Here is a 13,097-nt window from a genome sequence, read left to right on the forward strand (position 1 = left end):
GCTCATCATTCCACCAAGCAATCAAACCAAGCATCATTTTTATTATTTCCTTGTACTTCCCTCTCCCCATACCCAATCCATTCTCAAGTCTTCACACACACCTAGAATGTGATCCTTCTCTCCACATCCCAGTGGTGCCACGTGAGACTCAGGAGCCGAGGCTGACTTGGGACTCCTACAGTCTGCCTCTTCCTGGTCTCTCCACTCCCACTGGGACCTGGTCCATGTGCCTCCTCCTCTTCCCAAACCATTTTCCATCTGACAACTAAAGTCATTTCCAAACAGGTAAAGTTTATTTTGGGTCAGTGGACAGCCATGGCAAACACTACAGACCATGTGTGTAGCCTATGGCTGGCCTGCCTCTCTGGGCTCTCCCACTGGCCCACACATCTTGGCCACATCAGCTTCTCCCTCCTGTCTAGGAGCTTTCAAAGGTTTGTTTGTTTTTTGTTTTTTTAAAGATTTTATTTACTTATTTGAGAGAGAGATAGAGAGAGACAGAGCACAAGTGGGGGGAAGGGCAGAAGGAGAGGGAGGAGCAGACTCCCCGCTGAGCAGGGAGCCCTACCTGGGGCTTGATCCTGGGACTCCGGGATCATGACCCGAGCCAAAGGCAGATGCTCAACCGAATGAGCCACCCAGCACCCCTACGAACTTTCAAAGGTATTCTCTCTTCCACTGCAATTCTCTCTCATCTGCTTTTTAGCTAACATCCACTTATCTTTCAGGTGCCAGCTTAAATAGTACTGCCTTACAATACCCATCCTTGAATCCTCTAAACTAAATCCTGCCCCTTCTCCATTGGTCTCTTTCCTAGTGTCCTACTTTTCTTACCAGAGCACATATCACAACTTATAGTCATAAATGTATTTGTTTTTAATTGTTTTGTGTGGGACTTCCCCACTGGACTATGCTCCAGGATCATAAGGACAATGTCTGATTTTGTTAATCACTGAGGACCCAGAACCTAGCCTAAGACAATGGTGGATTTTTTAAAAATTTTTCCTTAGTGAAAAGGAAGAAGAAATACAGGAGAAGAGACTAAAGGAAGAGTCAAAAGATGAAAAGAGAAAATAAAATATCAAGGTTTGGAGAAAAAAAATGAGCTCTTTTCCTGAGTTCAGCTCAATGAATTTCCATACAACTATAATGCATGATAACTATTAAACTGGGAGGTTCTGTCATTCCAGCTTTTTGTCCAAACATAAGACCACTGAGCAAACTGTTTGAATTAAATGCCCTCACAAAAGACTAACTGTCCCATTATCAATACTTCTGCAATGACAGGCAAGAAAGAATGTACATCTCTAAAAGATAAAATTAAATTATTTGTCCACAAGTTAAATATCTGAAGGAGAGAGGAGCAGATGTTTCAGAAAGGGAGAAAGAAAGTCAATATTTAATGGCAACCAGCATGGATGGGGAGTGAGGAAACATGATCCAGGGACTGCTCTGCCATGAGGTAGGGAGTCACCAGGGAATTCACTTACTTTTTCTTTGCCTCAGTTTCCTCTATTATAAATTATCTCCAAGACCAGTGCTCCCTTTCTGCTAAAAAAAAAAAAAAAAAAAGCCTATTGCTTTATTAGTCATGCATTTATTTAACATTCACTCGATATTCAGTGATTCTAGATAAAGGTGGGTTTGGGCTCTGAACAGTCTGCCTAGATTAGTGCTTAGGGAGTGCTTTCGAGGTTGCTTTTTGTTACTTTTGATTTTAGTGATTTATAAAACTTAAGTTTGTATTGGTTATTCTGACCTATAACACCTTGAGAAACTTTGTAGAAGTGTTTTCTTTAATAGCTTGAGTTAAAAGAAGTCATCCAGAAGAACAAGGGACAGGAGTTTCTTACATGTTATATTTCTGAAATCTAAAGTGTGTGTGTGTGTGTGTGTGTGTGTGTGTATAATCTCAAGTGTATATATATATGTGTGTATGTGTGTGTGTATATATATGTGTTTTAAAGATTTATTTATTTGTTTTAGAGAGAGCATGAGCACGTGCAAGTGGGGGAAGGGGCAGAGGGAGAGAATCTTCAAGCAGACTCCCCAATGAGTGTGGAGCTGGACGCAGGACTCTATTCCACAACCCATGAGATCACAACCCGAGCGGAAACCAAGAGTTGGATGCTCAACCAACTGAGCTACCCAGACACCCCTGAAATCTAAAGTGTATTTAGATAATGTTTCACAGCTCAGAAGAAATGAGCCTTTTGACTGAACCTATGTGACCCTGTTCAGGACTGGCTGGCTCCAAATGAATTTCCTTTTATTTCGAAGTTGGCAACAATCTGGCTGTCTACCATCAGAAGATGAGGTCTTACTGATCTTAGAAAAGTGAGACTGCTAAAGCACTGGGAACAGATTGAGATAGACACCTATGGTTGAGGCACTAAGTACACTTAGATATAAGACTCACCACAGTGCTCCATAAGGAGTCATCTGGCCTCGTTTGGGCAGAAAAGAGAGAATTATTGTGGCAAAATATTTACCATATGACAGAGTCATTTCTTTTTTTGCAGGCCTTAATTTCTTAGAATATGGTAATTTCTGGCACTTTATGGAAAACACATAGTGATCAACATTGTCTTTCAGTTCACTGATAGAAGGATCTCGGGGGCATAGCCAGTTATGGCAAGAGAGCAGACCTGGAGCTGCCCTCAGTGTAAGGGGTCCCTATGCCATTTCCCCCGTCTGCTGCAGTCATGCCTCTGGATGAGAATGACTCCCATGTGCTGCACAGGAGTTCACCCAAAGTTATAGGTAGAAACTGTAAGTAGAAAAGAAAGGAATCTTCCGAACTATAAACTTAAGTCTTTTAATAATGTTTTCTTTTATATACATGCTACATGTATATAAATGAAAGTCTACATTAGCAAACATGTTTCTAAATGATCCTCCAAAGTAGATATTTTAATGCTTTTGATAATATATAATATGCAAAGAATTAGTACAGTGTTAAGTATAATTTTACTTCTATATTAATTTTGTTTGTAAACTGGAACTTAATCATTATTATAGCATTATGAATCTAGAAAATATTAATAATCAGTTTTACAATAATACCTTTGTGTACCCAAAAGACATCTCAGAAGCCTTGTCCTCAAACCCAAGCTCAAATGCTATGATTTTCTGTTCAAAGGTTCATTTTCTTACACAATCCAATCAATTCTCCCCAATGACTGGGCACTTTCACTACTCCTGCTGCCCAGGATGACCTGACCCCCCAGTCAGGCTTAATCTTAATCAATCACAGCTTGGTCCTAACTCAATTTTATCCCCTTTCTTTCAGCTCCATACTCTCTACAACCCTGACATGTTTGGGATTCTATATCTTATGATGTTATTCTTTTTGTCCACCTGTATAACTGTCAGCAAGTAAGAACCTCTCTGAGGCTCAGTTTCCTCATCTGTGAAATGGGACTAATATCCTCTAGTCTCAGCATTGTATAATCTCATGTGTGTTACAGGAAATACAGCACACACAACGCATATTTAATTACATCTGAATAACTGAAAATAACAAGTTATTTTCTTGTTTTTGAGGTTTATGCCTGGCCTTTTTTCAATCCACAACTTAGCACAGTCTCATTTAATATGTCCCAGTGTATGTTTAAGGTACAAATCCAAAACATTCATAATGCCAGCCATTGGCAGCAATTCACCAGAAGTTAGCTTCCAATTCTTTTTTTTGCTTAACAAGTAAAACAAGTACCACCAAAGGAGCTAGAGGGACAGGATTCAAGGTGTCCATTGCTTGTGATTACTCCTAAGGAAGCAACCTCACTGTCAGTTTCGCCTTGCTTTCTCATCATTGTGACTCAGTCCCTGCTGTCCCCAATCTCCTCTGAGTGTGTGGTCTGTGTGCTGGGCTGGAGAAGCTTTACGAAGATCATCATTGCTTAGGTTACCCAGTATTTCCTTCTCCAAAGCCTAATGCTGGACACATTCCACGAAAAACATAAAATAAAACCTATGTCTGATCTATAACTGGCTCAGATCTATTTAGGTTTACCACAGATTTAAGTTAAAGACTACAAGACTGGTCTACACCTACAAGTTAAAAACCCTAAAACTGATATAATCATTTCAGACATACACATATTCCAAACAAAATAAAATTAAAATTTTTCCTATAAATCCAAAAGAAATATTCTCTAACTCTACACCTAAAGAGACTTTTTGAAATTCATAGGACTTTCAAATAAAGTGCCACCCACCTGAAGAGGATTCATAATTAACACAGAAATGTTTCTTGTCGCTTTTTTTTTCTTTTTAAAGACCTTATTCATCCATTTGACAGAGAGAGACACAGTGAGAGAGGGAACACAAGCAGGGGGAGTGGGAGAGGGAGAAGCAGGCTTCCCGTTGAGCAGGGAGCCCGACGCGGGGCTGGATCCCAGGATCCCGGGATCACGACCTGAGCCGAAGGCAGATGCCCAACGACTAAGCCACCCAGGTGCCCCTCTTGTCGCTCCTTCTGAATGGTATCAGAAGGCACTATAAGAATAGGATATTGTAATTACTGTTTCTTCAATATGTGTTTTAAGAGTAGATATATAAAAAAAAGGTTGATGAACTGGCATCTATACTTTTAATTTCTATTATAAGTCCATCTCACTGCTTTGAAGGCAGTTTCACATAGAAAGTAATATAACCTCAAAAGGTTATACCAAGGCTCTGACATAAATAAACTCTTCAGTCAATGACATGACTACAGCTATTTGAAAAAACACAGAAAGGGCATAAATACAAGTAAAAGAAGATATCATTCCCATAGTTAGTATGAGCAAAGTACTTTGAATTATGGGTTTGGCTTATGTAGCTGTGCTGTCCACCAAGGTAGCCACTAGCCACATGGGGCTACTTAAAATAAAGTTAATTAAAATTAAATAAAACTTGAAATTTAGTTCCTCAGTCCCATTAGCCATATTCTGAATGCTCAGTAACCATACGTGGTCAGTGACTACCTCACTGGATAGTACAAATATACACCATTTACATCATTGCAGAAAGTTCTATTAGGTAGTGCTGAAATAGGTTAGAATAGCACTCTTTGAAAGCCATAGATTTACTAATTGCTGTTTATTTACTTAGGTTTTTAAGATACATAAACCTTGACAGATATTGCAGTGGTCATTTTCGGTATGGTAACCCTATGTCCTGGCTTTTCTAGAATACCAGTATTTCTTGTCTATATTACTTCCAATAACATGAACCACTAAAGGTAAAAGTAAATGTAACAAATTAAATTTTTAGTAGGACTTTTTATATTAAATAAACAGATCAGACTCCTTTGTCACACAACGTGTCCCAAATTTTGATGCAAGAAGAAAACAAAAAAATAAAAACTCACGTATATGGTGAATGCAGCCAAGAGGCTCTACTTTCTCCAGGAGGAGTCTCTACTTTCTCTAAGTGACCCTAGCACCCATGCCTGTGTCTTAATTACTCACCGAACTCTAGGTGGGTCTGATCCAGGTGGAGCAGCTGAACCACCTCCCTGCTGATATCTGCAGGGAAGATAGTAAACTCTCTGTACCACTACTCGGACCCCAACTCCTGACCATGTGGCAGCACCCTGGCTTTCCACTGCATCCAGGAGAGAATCCCTCAGGGGAGCTTGGGCTGGGAAGCGCTGTTTGGCTTCCTCATGTCCGTGGGTGCAGTCTGTCCACATTGTAGTGAGACCACTACACATTACCTGGCCAAGACATGCAAAGGGAACAATTTCAGTTTAACTCATAACAGCATGGTATGTACCAAATCATGACATTATGAGGCAATCTTCTGATATAACTGCAGAACGCCAAAGGAATGATGAAGATAAGACATTGCATGTGCCTCTGTGTCTGCCAGGTAACTAATGCTGTTGAGGAGGGCAAGGTGAGCAAGATAATATGGGAACCACAGTGTTTCCAATCCATAGAAGCACAGATCATTTTGGGTCTTTGAAAACATGTAAAGTCCTGCTATTACAATACTTCATGGTAATCTAGAAAATTTTTCTTTTATGAGGTAAACAATCCCAACAGGACAAACTAAAAAACAAAAGAATGACTAGGGTTTCAAAATTAAGTCATTATTAAGTGCTTGTTGTGTGCAGTCTACTAGGCTAGACACTTTACAGGCTCATGTAGCCTCCCAACAACCCTTTACAATAATATTAAATATCATAATAAGATAACACTTCTAGAGGACATTCCAGGTACTTTTCTTTAGGTACTGTACTTATATAACCAACATATTTAACCTCATAACTACCCAAGTGGGTAGATTATATCATTATTACCATTTTAAAGATAAAAATATTGAAACACAGAAAAATTATGTATATTGCCCAATGTTACTCAGCAATAAGTGGTTGAGGCAGAATTTGAACCAGGATTCCTGGTTCTAAAGCCTATATTCATAACCATGATGTTATACTGCAGCTTCATTGTCACTGTTGTAAGACAAAAATGTTATCTCAAGAATTTAATATCAATGGCTATTTACAACTAAATGTTAAAGCAGTAATGCACTTTGAGTCATAAATTAAATTAATTAGAGAGCCCTCTTTTCCCCATTATCCCCTTCAGATACTTCTTTTGATAATCAAAGGGAGAGTATGCTTGTTGACACATTTACAAACAAGATGCAACTTTGTCTACTTTTTTTCTTTTTTTAATTTAAGATTTTATTTATTTATTTGTCAGAGAGAGTGAAAGAGAGAGCACAAGCAGGGGGAGCGGCAGGCAGAGGGAGAAGCAGGATCCTCGCTGAGGAAGGAGCCCAATGGACCTGAGCTGAAGGCAGACACTTAACCAACTGAGCCACCCCTACTTTTCTTTTTCTTATATCCCCTCATACAGTCTGTCAGCCTTAGCATTCTGTTCAGTGCTGATTCAGCTAACTGGGTGAACCTGAGATGGTGCACATGGAGTCATAGACACTTACAGCCTGGAATGATCCCTGGAGTGCCCTTCATGCCTTCTATGAGTGAAATTTAGTGGTTCCCTAAATTTATCTTGGCCAATGATCATGACTCAGGGCCAATAAAATTTCAAAAAACAATCTACAGCATATAATTTCAAGTTTATGCAGTTCTTTTTATCCCAAGGGATATAGATACTGTGAAAAAGAAAAATATAACTTTTTAATTTGATAAGTAAAAGGCTGAAGCAAAATTCTTAGGTAATTACAAAATGAGAATAAAAAAATAAAAAATCATATATTTTGATAGATTAGGATAAAGATTAAAAAAATACAATTATATAGATGAAATACTGTGAAATGACTACTACCAAATACTGAACCACTTCATACTTTCTTCAGGCATAACAATAATAACAAGATGTTCTAGCATATATATTTACTGAATATTTGAAGGGGAACCAAAGGTAAACATCTTTGCTTATACCTTTCAAATCCATTATTATTACAAAGCATAAAACATCTAAAACAAATAAAAATTTACCTGGCTTTCAGGTGATTTATATGTTAGATTCCTAAATCTAAACATCTGAGCCAAAGTGATACTTCTTCTTGGAAGGGGTGTGTCCCAACACTGTGCTTCATGTATTATTTTTGAATCTTCTTTGGCAACAACTTTCTGACAAAAATAAGTATTCAGAATAACAGGGCAACTTCCATTTGGTATAATAAGCTTTTGCCTGAAAAAGAGAAAGAAATATAATAGTTTACAGTTACAGTTTATTTACAATGTTGGATTTCCCTCATGTTCTTGCTAAATCAGGAATACAAAGGGCAATGACTCACCTCTATGGACAGATAAAACCAAGTTAGGCCACTAAGTGACAGCTACAGATGAATGAATGGATAGAGAAAACGTGGTACATATATACACTGGAATATTACTCAGTCATAAAAAGAATGAGATCTTGTCATTTGTAACATGAATAGACTTAGACAGTGTTATATTAAGTGAAATAAGTCTGACAAAGATAGGCAAATACCATATGATCTCACTTAAATATGGAATCTAAAAACAACAGAAACAAACAAACAAAAACAAAACAGTCTCATAAATACAGAAAACAAACTGGTAGTTGCCAGAGGGGCTGGGCTTGGGGTGGGGAGATGGGCAAAATGGGTGAAGGGGATTCAGAGGTACAAACCTGCAGTTATAAAATGAATAAGTCATGGGGATAAGAAGTACCACACGGGGGACATGGTCAATAACATTGTAAAACTTTGTATGATGACAGATGGTAACCTATCATGGTAAGCATTGTGTAATGCACAGAACTACCAAAGCACTGTGTTGCATACCTGAAACTAATGGGATATTGTATGTCAACTATACTTCAATAAAACAAACAGACAAACAGAAGTGACACCCACCCTCACATGCTCAAGAGGGAATGCCAATGGAATTAATTTTACTTTTCCAGTGCAAGTCTGTGTCAGGAGAGGGGGAATGGAAGAAGGCCATGTCATGTCACTGCCTGGGCTTGAGCTCCCTCAGGTCTCCTACTCTGGTAGATGATTGCCTTGGAGAAATGCAGGGAGTGAGCAAAGACTATCAACAGGCTCAAAAATTGCCCAGACATTAAAATAAATGTTACTTACAAATGAAACCTTCAGACACTTTGACAGCTCTAATCTTTCAAAGAACATGACATCAAGACCCAAAGGAGCTTCTACCTTCACTATCAAATAGAACACAGTCACAGAAATGCTTCACATTTAAGTTGAAAAGGAATGTGGGGACACAACAGACAAAATTCTCCTGGTCCCTTTCAGACATCTGATTTGACATCTTCAACACTCATTCCTTAAAGGAGGTAGTGCTGCTTAACATTTAGGAAAATTTAGGACTTCTACTTCTGGGAAGGTGGGAGTAGACATACTTTTCCCTAATTTATCCTCTGAAGCACAACTAAAATGGCTAACATTACATATCAACTAAACCTAAGACACTGAGAGGTGGAAAAAAGAAGAAGGCATACCAGCCAAGCCCTGGAGACCTTGAGACCTAAGGAACAACATAGTGGTGAGTTCCTGGGTTTTCTGTTTTCTTATATCCCAGACTTCAGACTGAAGAAGATGGCAACATGATACAGCAATGGGTACAGATAAAAAAGTCTTCTACAAAAGCTTACTCTCTCCAACTAAAGGCTACGAAAGAGACAGCCTAGTATAATACAAAACTTTCAGAAAATGACTGCTCTAATCTAGGCAAACATCACAGAAAAACCTGTGACTCACCATCATACACACCAGAAAAGGGTGAGTGGGGAGCTCAGACTTGCACTCTCATCAGGCTGTAATAAAAAGTCTCGATAGCCCAGATGGGGTGGTGTGAGAGAAGGCAGGATAGAATGTTGGGACTTCCATCCCTGCAGGCTTATAATGAGCCTTCCCTGATCAACTCCCCGCCCCCCAACACACACACACCATGACAATGGAGATCACCTGGGGGCCTGGACTTCTATCCCCCCCAACCCCCCCCCCCCGACATCAGTAACCAGTACTCCTGGCTACCCTCTATCCTCACACCTTCCTCCAGTCCTCTCAGTGGAAGCCATGTGGGAAGAAGCACCCCTGGCTCTCCCAGCAAGGGTGATATCAGTGGAGGCCTAGCAGGAAGCTGGAACTCACATCTACCTAGCAGTAACAAGGAGTCCTTTCCCCCTCAGCATTAATGGAGGCCAAGTGGAGAATTTGGACTTCTTCCTCCACCTGGCAGTAACAACCCCCCTCCCCACTCCCTCCACTTCTCTTCTCAGAACAGTATCAGACAAAGCACCCTAAAACAGATTTAAATAAGATCCAGAGTCTCATAATACCTCAAATGTACAGGTTACCATCTAAAGTCACTTCTTATACTAAGAACCAGGAAAAATCTCAAATGAAAAAAGATAATTAATAGATGACAATGCTGAAATGACACAGGTATTAGAATTATTTGACAAAGATTCTAAAGTAGCCATTATAAGCATGCTTCAATAGGCAATTATGAACACACAGAGACAAATGAAAAGACAGAAAGTCTCAGCAAAGAAATAGATTTTTTTAGAATGGAAATTTTGAACCGAGAAATAAAATGAAAATAAAAACTCAATGGATGGGTTCAACAGCAGAATGGAAGAAACAGAAAAAATCAGTTAACCTGAAGACAAAAACAGAAATTAAACAATATGAACAACAAAGAAAAAATAGACTTAAAACAATCTGAACAGAACCTCAAGATCTGTGGGAAGGATGAAATAAAAATAGATATATACAGGTAAATACAATAGGCTTTCCTACTCTTCTTGGGTTTTCAAAATTGTATTTAGAGTTGCAGCAACAATTATAACACTCCCTGATATAGTTCTAAATGAATATAAAAACAATATTTAAGAAAATCATAGTTGAGAACAGTAAAGGGATATAAGAGGTAAGGTTTATACACTTCATAAAAACTGGCAAAATGTTGACTCAGTAGACTGTGATAAAATTTAATCCTTAGAGCAATCAATAAAATAGCTATAAAAAGAGATATACACAAAAATATTATAAATAAAATAAAATAAAATTATAAAAAATGTTCAAGTAACCTACATGAAGCCAGGAAAAAGAAAACAGAAATGAAAAACAGAAAGAGAATGTAGAGAAGACAAAAAATAAAAAGGTAGCGCTAAGTCCTAACACATCAATAATTATATTAAGTGTAAACGGTCTAAATAAACCAAGTAAAAAACAAAGATTAGCAGAGTGGATTAAAAAAACATGATCCATCTATATGTTGTCTATAAGAAATTCACTTCAAATATAAAGATATAGGTGAAACAAAAGTAAAAAGATGGGGAAAATACATCACATAAACATTAATAAAAGTATAGCAGGGGGAAGGGTATCATATGAAGTAGGCTTTAGAGCAAAGAAAATTATCAGAGACCAGAGGGACATTACATAATGACTTTTACCAAATGTGCAAAGAAGAATTAACACCAATTTCATACAATCTTTTTCAGAAAATAGAAGAGGAGGAAATACCACCCAATTCATTTTATAAAGCTAGTATTACCCTAATATGAAAACCAGATAAAGACAGTGCCAAAAAAAAAGAAAAAAAAAGGAGAAGAGAAAGAAAAAGAGAAACCACAGACCAACATACCTCAGGAATACAGATGAAAAATCCTTAATAAAATACTAGAAAATAGAATTCGGAAGTGAGTATAAGGAAGTATGCAACATGACAAAGGGGTTAATTCCAGAGATGCAAGTCTCATTTGATATTTGAAAATCACCTCCACCACATTCAAAATGAAAGAAGTCATATAGCTCATCAGTAGATGCAGAAAAACCACTTTACAGCATTCAACACTCATATAATAAAACAAAAAATCAGAAAACCAGAAATACAGAACACCCTCAAGTTGATAAAGAGCATCTACAAAAATCCTACAGGTAGCATTATAATTAATAGTGAAGGAATGAATGCTTTCCATCTAAGAAGGGAAACAAGGCAAGGATGTCCATTCTCACCACATTTTCTTTTCTTTTTTTGTTGCTAAAAAGAGGCCTATGTTCTTTCTTCACATACAGGACTTCGAATACTTTTACAGCATTTCCCACAAAGAATGAGAGGAAATGTCAAGAAAAGAGTGAGAATTATTTACATTTTCCAAATGGAAGCAAGGAGACTCCCAAGGGCATATGAGGTCATCAGAACTCTGGGTTGCAAGCCCCATTTACTCTTGGTTCTGCCACCAACACCATCAGGGGACACAGGAGGAGCCACAAGTGACAAGCCTGCTAACCTCAGTTCCAGCTGTGGGCCCTAAAGCAGCCCATAACCCAGATCTAGCTGGGTTTACAAACCACATATTTGATATCTAATATCACATATCTGATAAGGGATTAATATCTAAAATATAAAAGAAACTCATACAACTCAATAGCAAAAAAACAACCTGATTAGGGGTGCCTGAGTGGCTCAGTTGGTTAAGCGGCTGCCTTCGGCTCAGGTCGTGATCCTGGAGTCCTGGGATCAAGTCCCACATTGGGCTCCCTGCTCAGCAGGGAGTTTGCTTCTCCCTCCAACCCTCCCCCCTCTCATGCTCTCTCTCTCCCTCTTTCTCTTTCTCTCTCTCATTCTCTCTCTCTCAAATAAATAAAATCTTAAAAAAAAAAACAAACCTGATTAGAAAATGGGCACAAGATCCGAGTCAATGTTCCTCCAAAGAAGACACACAAATGACCAACAGGTATATGAAAATGTGCTCAACATCATTAATCATCAGGGAAATGCCAATCTAAACCACAAGGAGATTTCACCTCACACATGTTAAGATGGCTATTCTCAAAAAGACAAGATATCAAGTATTGTTGAAGGTATGGAGAAAAGGAAACCCCTGTACACTTTTGGTAGGAATGCAAATTGGTACAGTCATTATAGAAAACAGTATGGAGGTTCATAAAAAAATTTACAATAGAACTACCATATGATCCAGCAATTCCATTTCTGGGTATATGTCCAAAATAAATGAAATCAGGATCTCAAAGAGATATCTGAACTTCCATGTTCATTTCAACATTATTCACAATAGCCAAAATATGGAAACAACCTTTGTCTGTTGACAGATGTATGGATAAAGAAAAAGTAGTGTATATATGCACATGTGCATGTGCACACACACGAATAATATTCAGCCATAAAAGAGAAATCCTGTCATTTGTGAAAACATGAATATGGAGAAACCTGGAGGACATTATGCTAAGTGAAATAAACCAGACACAGAAAGTTAAATACTTCATAATCTTGCTTATATATGGAATCTAAAAAAATTGAACTGCTAGAAGCAGAGAGTGGAATTGTGGTTAACAGGGGCTACAGGATGGGGAAAAAAAGAGCTATTGGTCAAAAGATACAAATTTTCAGTTATTAGATGAATGCGTTCTGGAGATCTAATGAACAGCATGGTGACTATAGTTAATAATATATTATATAGTTGAACTTTGCCATGAAGTAGATCTTAAGTGTTCTCACCACACATACAAGAAAAGGTAACTAAGTGTGGTGAAAGATACATTAATTAGTTTGATTGTGGTAGTTATTTTACAACGTCTATCAATATATATCAAACCATCACCTTATACACTTT

The 13,097-nt window shown here is 38.0% G+C and overlaps 1 protein-coding gene across 10 annotated transcripts in view; it reads right to left on the bottom strand.

The window, feature by feature from the left end:
• The window catches only part of SPIDR (scaffold protein involved in DNA repair), a 602,461-nt gene that overhangs the window by 141,534 nt on the left and 447,830 nt on the right, over positions 1 to 13,097 (bottom strand). For 9 of the 10 annotated variants that reach the window (XM_078072412.1, XM_078072415.1, XM_078072413.1 and 6 more), the window contains 2 exons: positions 7,460 to 7,655; positions 5,457 to 5,704 (listed from right to left, as the gene is read on the bottom strand). In XM_078072412.1, the coding sequence (XP_077928538.1) occupies positions 5,457 to 5,704; positions 7,460 to 7,655 (444 nt within the window). Of the gene's footprint in view, positions 1 to 101; positions 250 to 5,456; positions 5,705 to 7,459; positions 7,656 to 13,097 lie in introns of those variants that run through there. The other variant, XM_078072419.1, reaches the window with a different exon arrangement.

Source organism: Halichoerus grypus, chromosome 5 (assembly GCF_964656455.1).
Source record: "Halichoerus grypus chromosome 5, mHalGry1.hap1.1, whole genome shotgun sequence".
In the NCBI taxonomy this organism is placed as follows: domain Eukaryota; kingdom Metazoa; phylum Chordata; class Mammalia; order Carnivora; family Phocidae; genus Halichoerus; species Halichoerus grypus.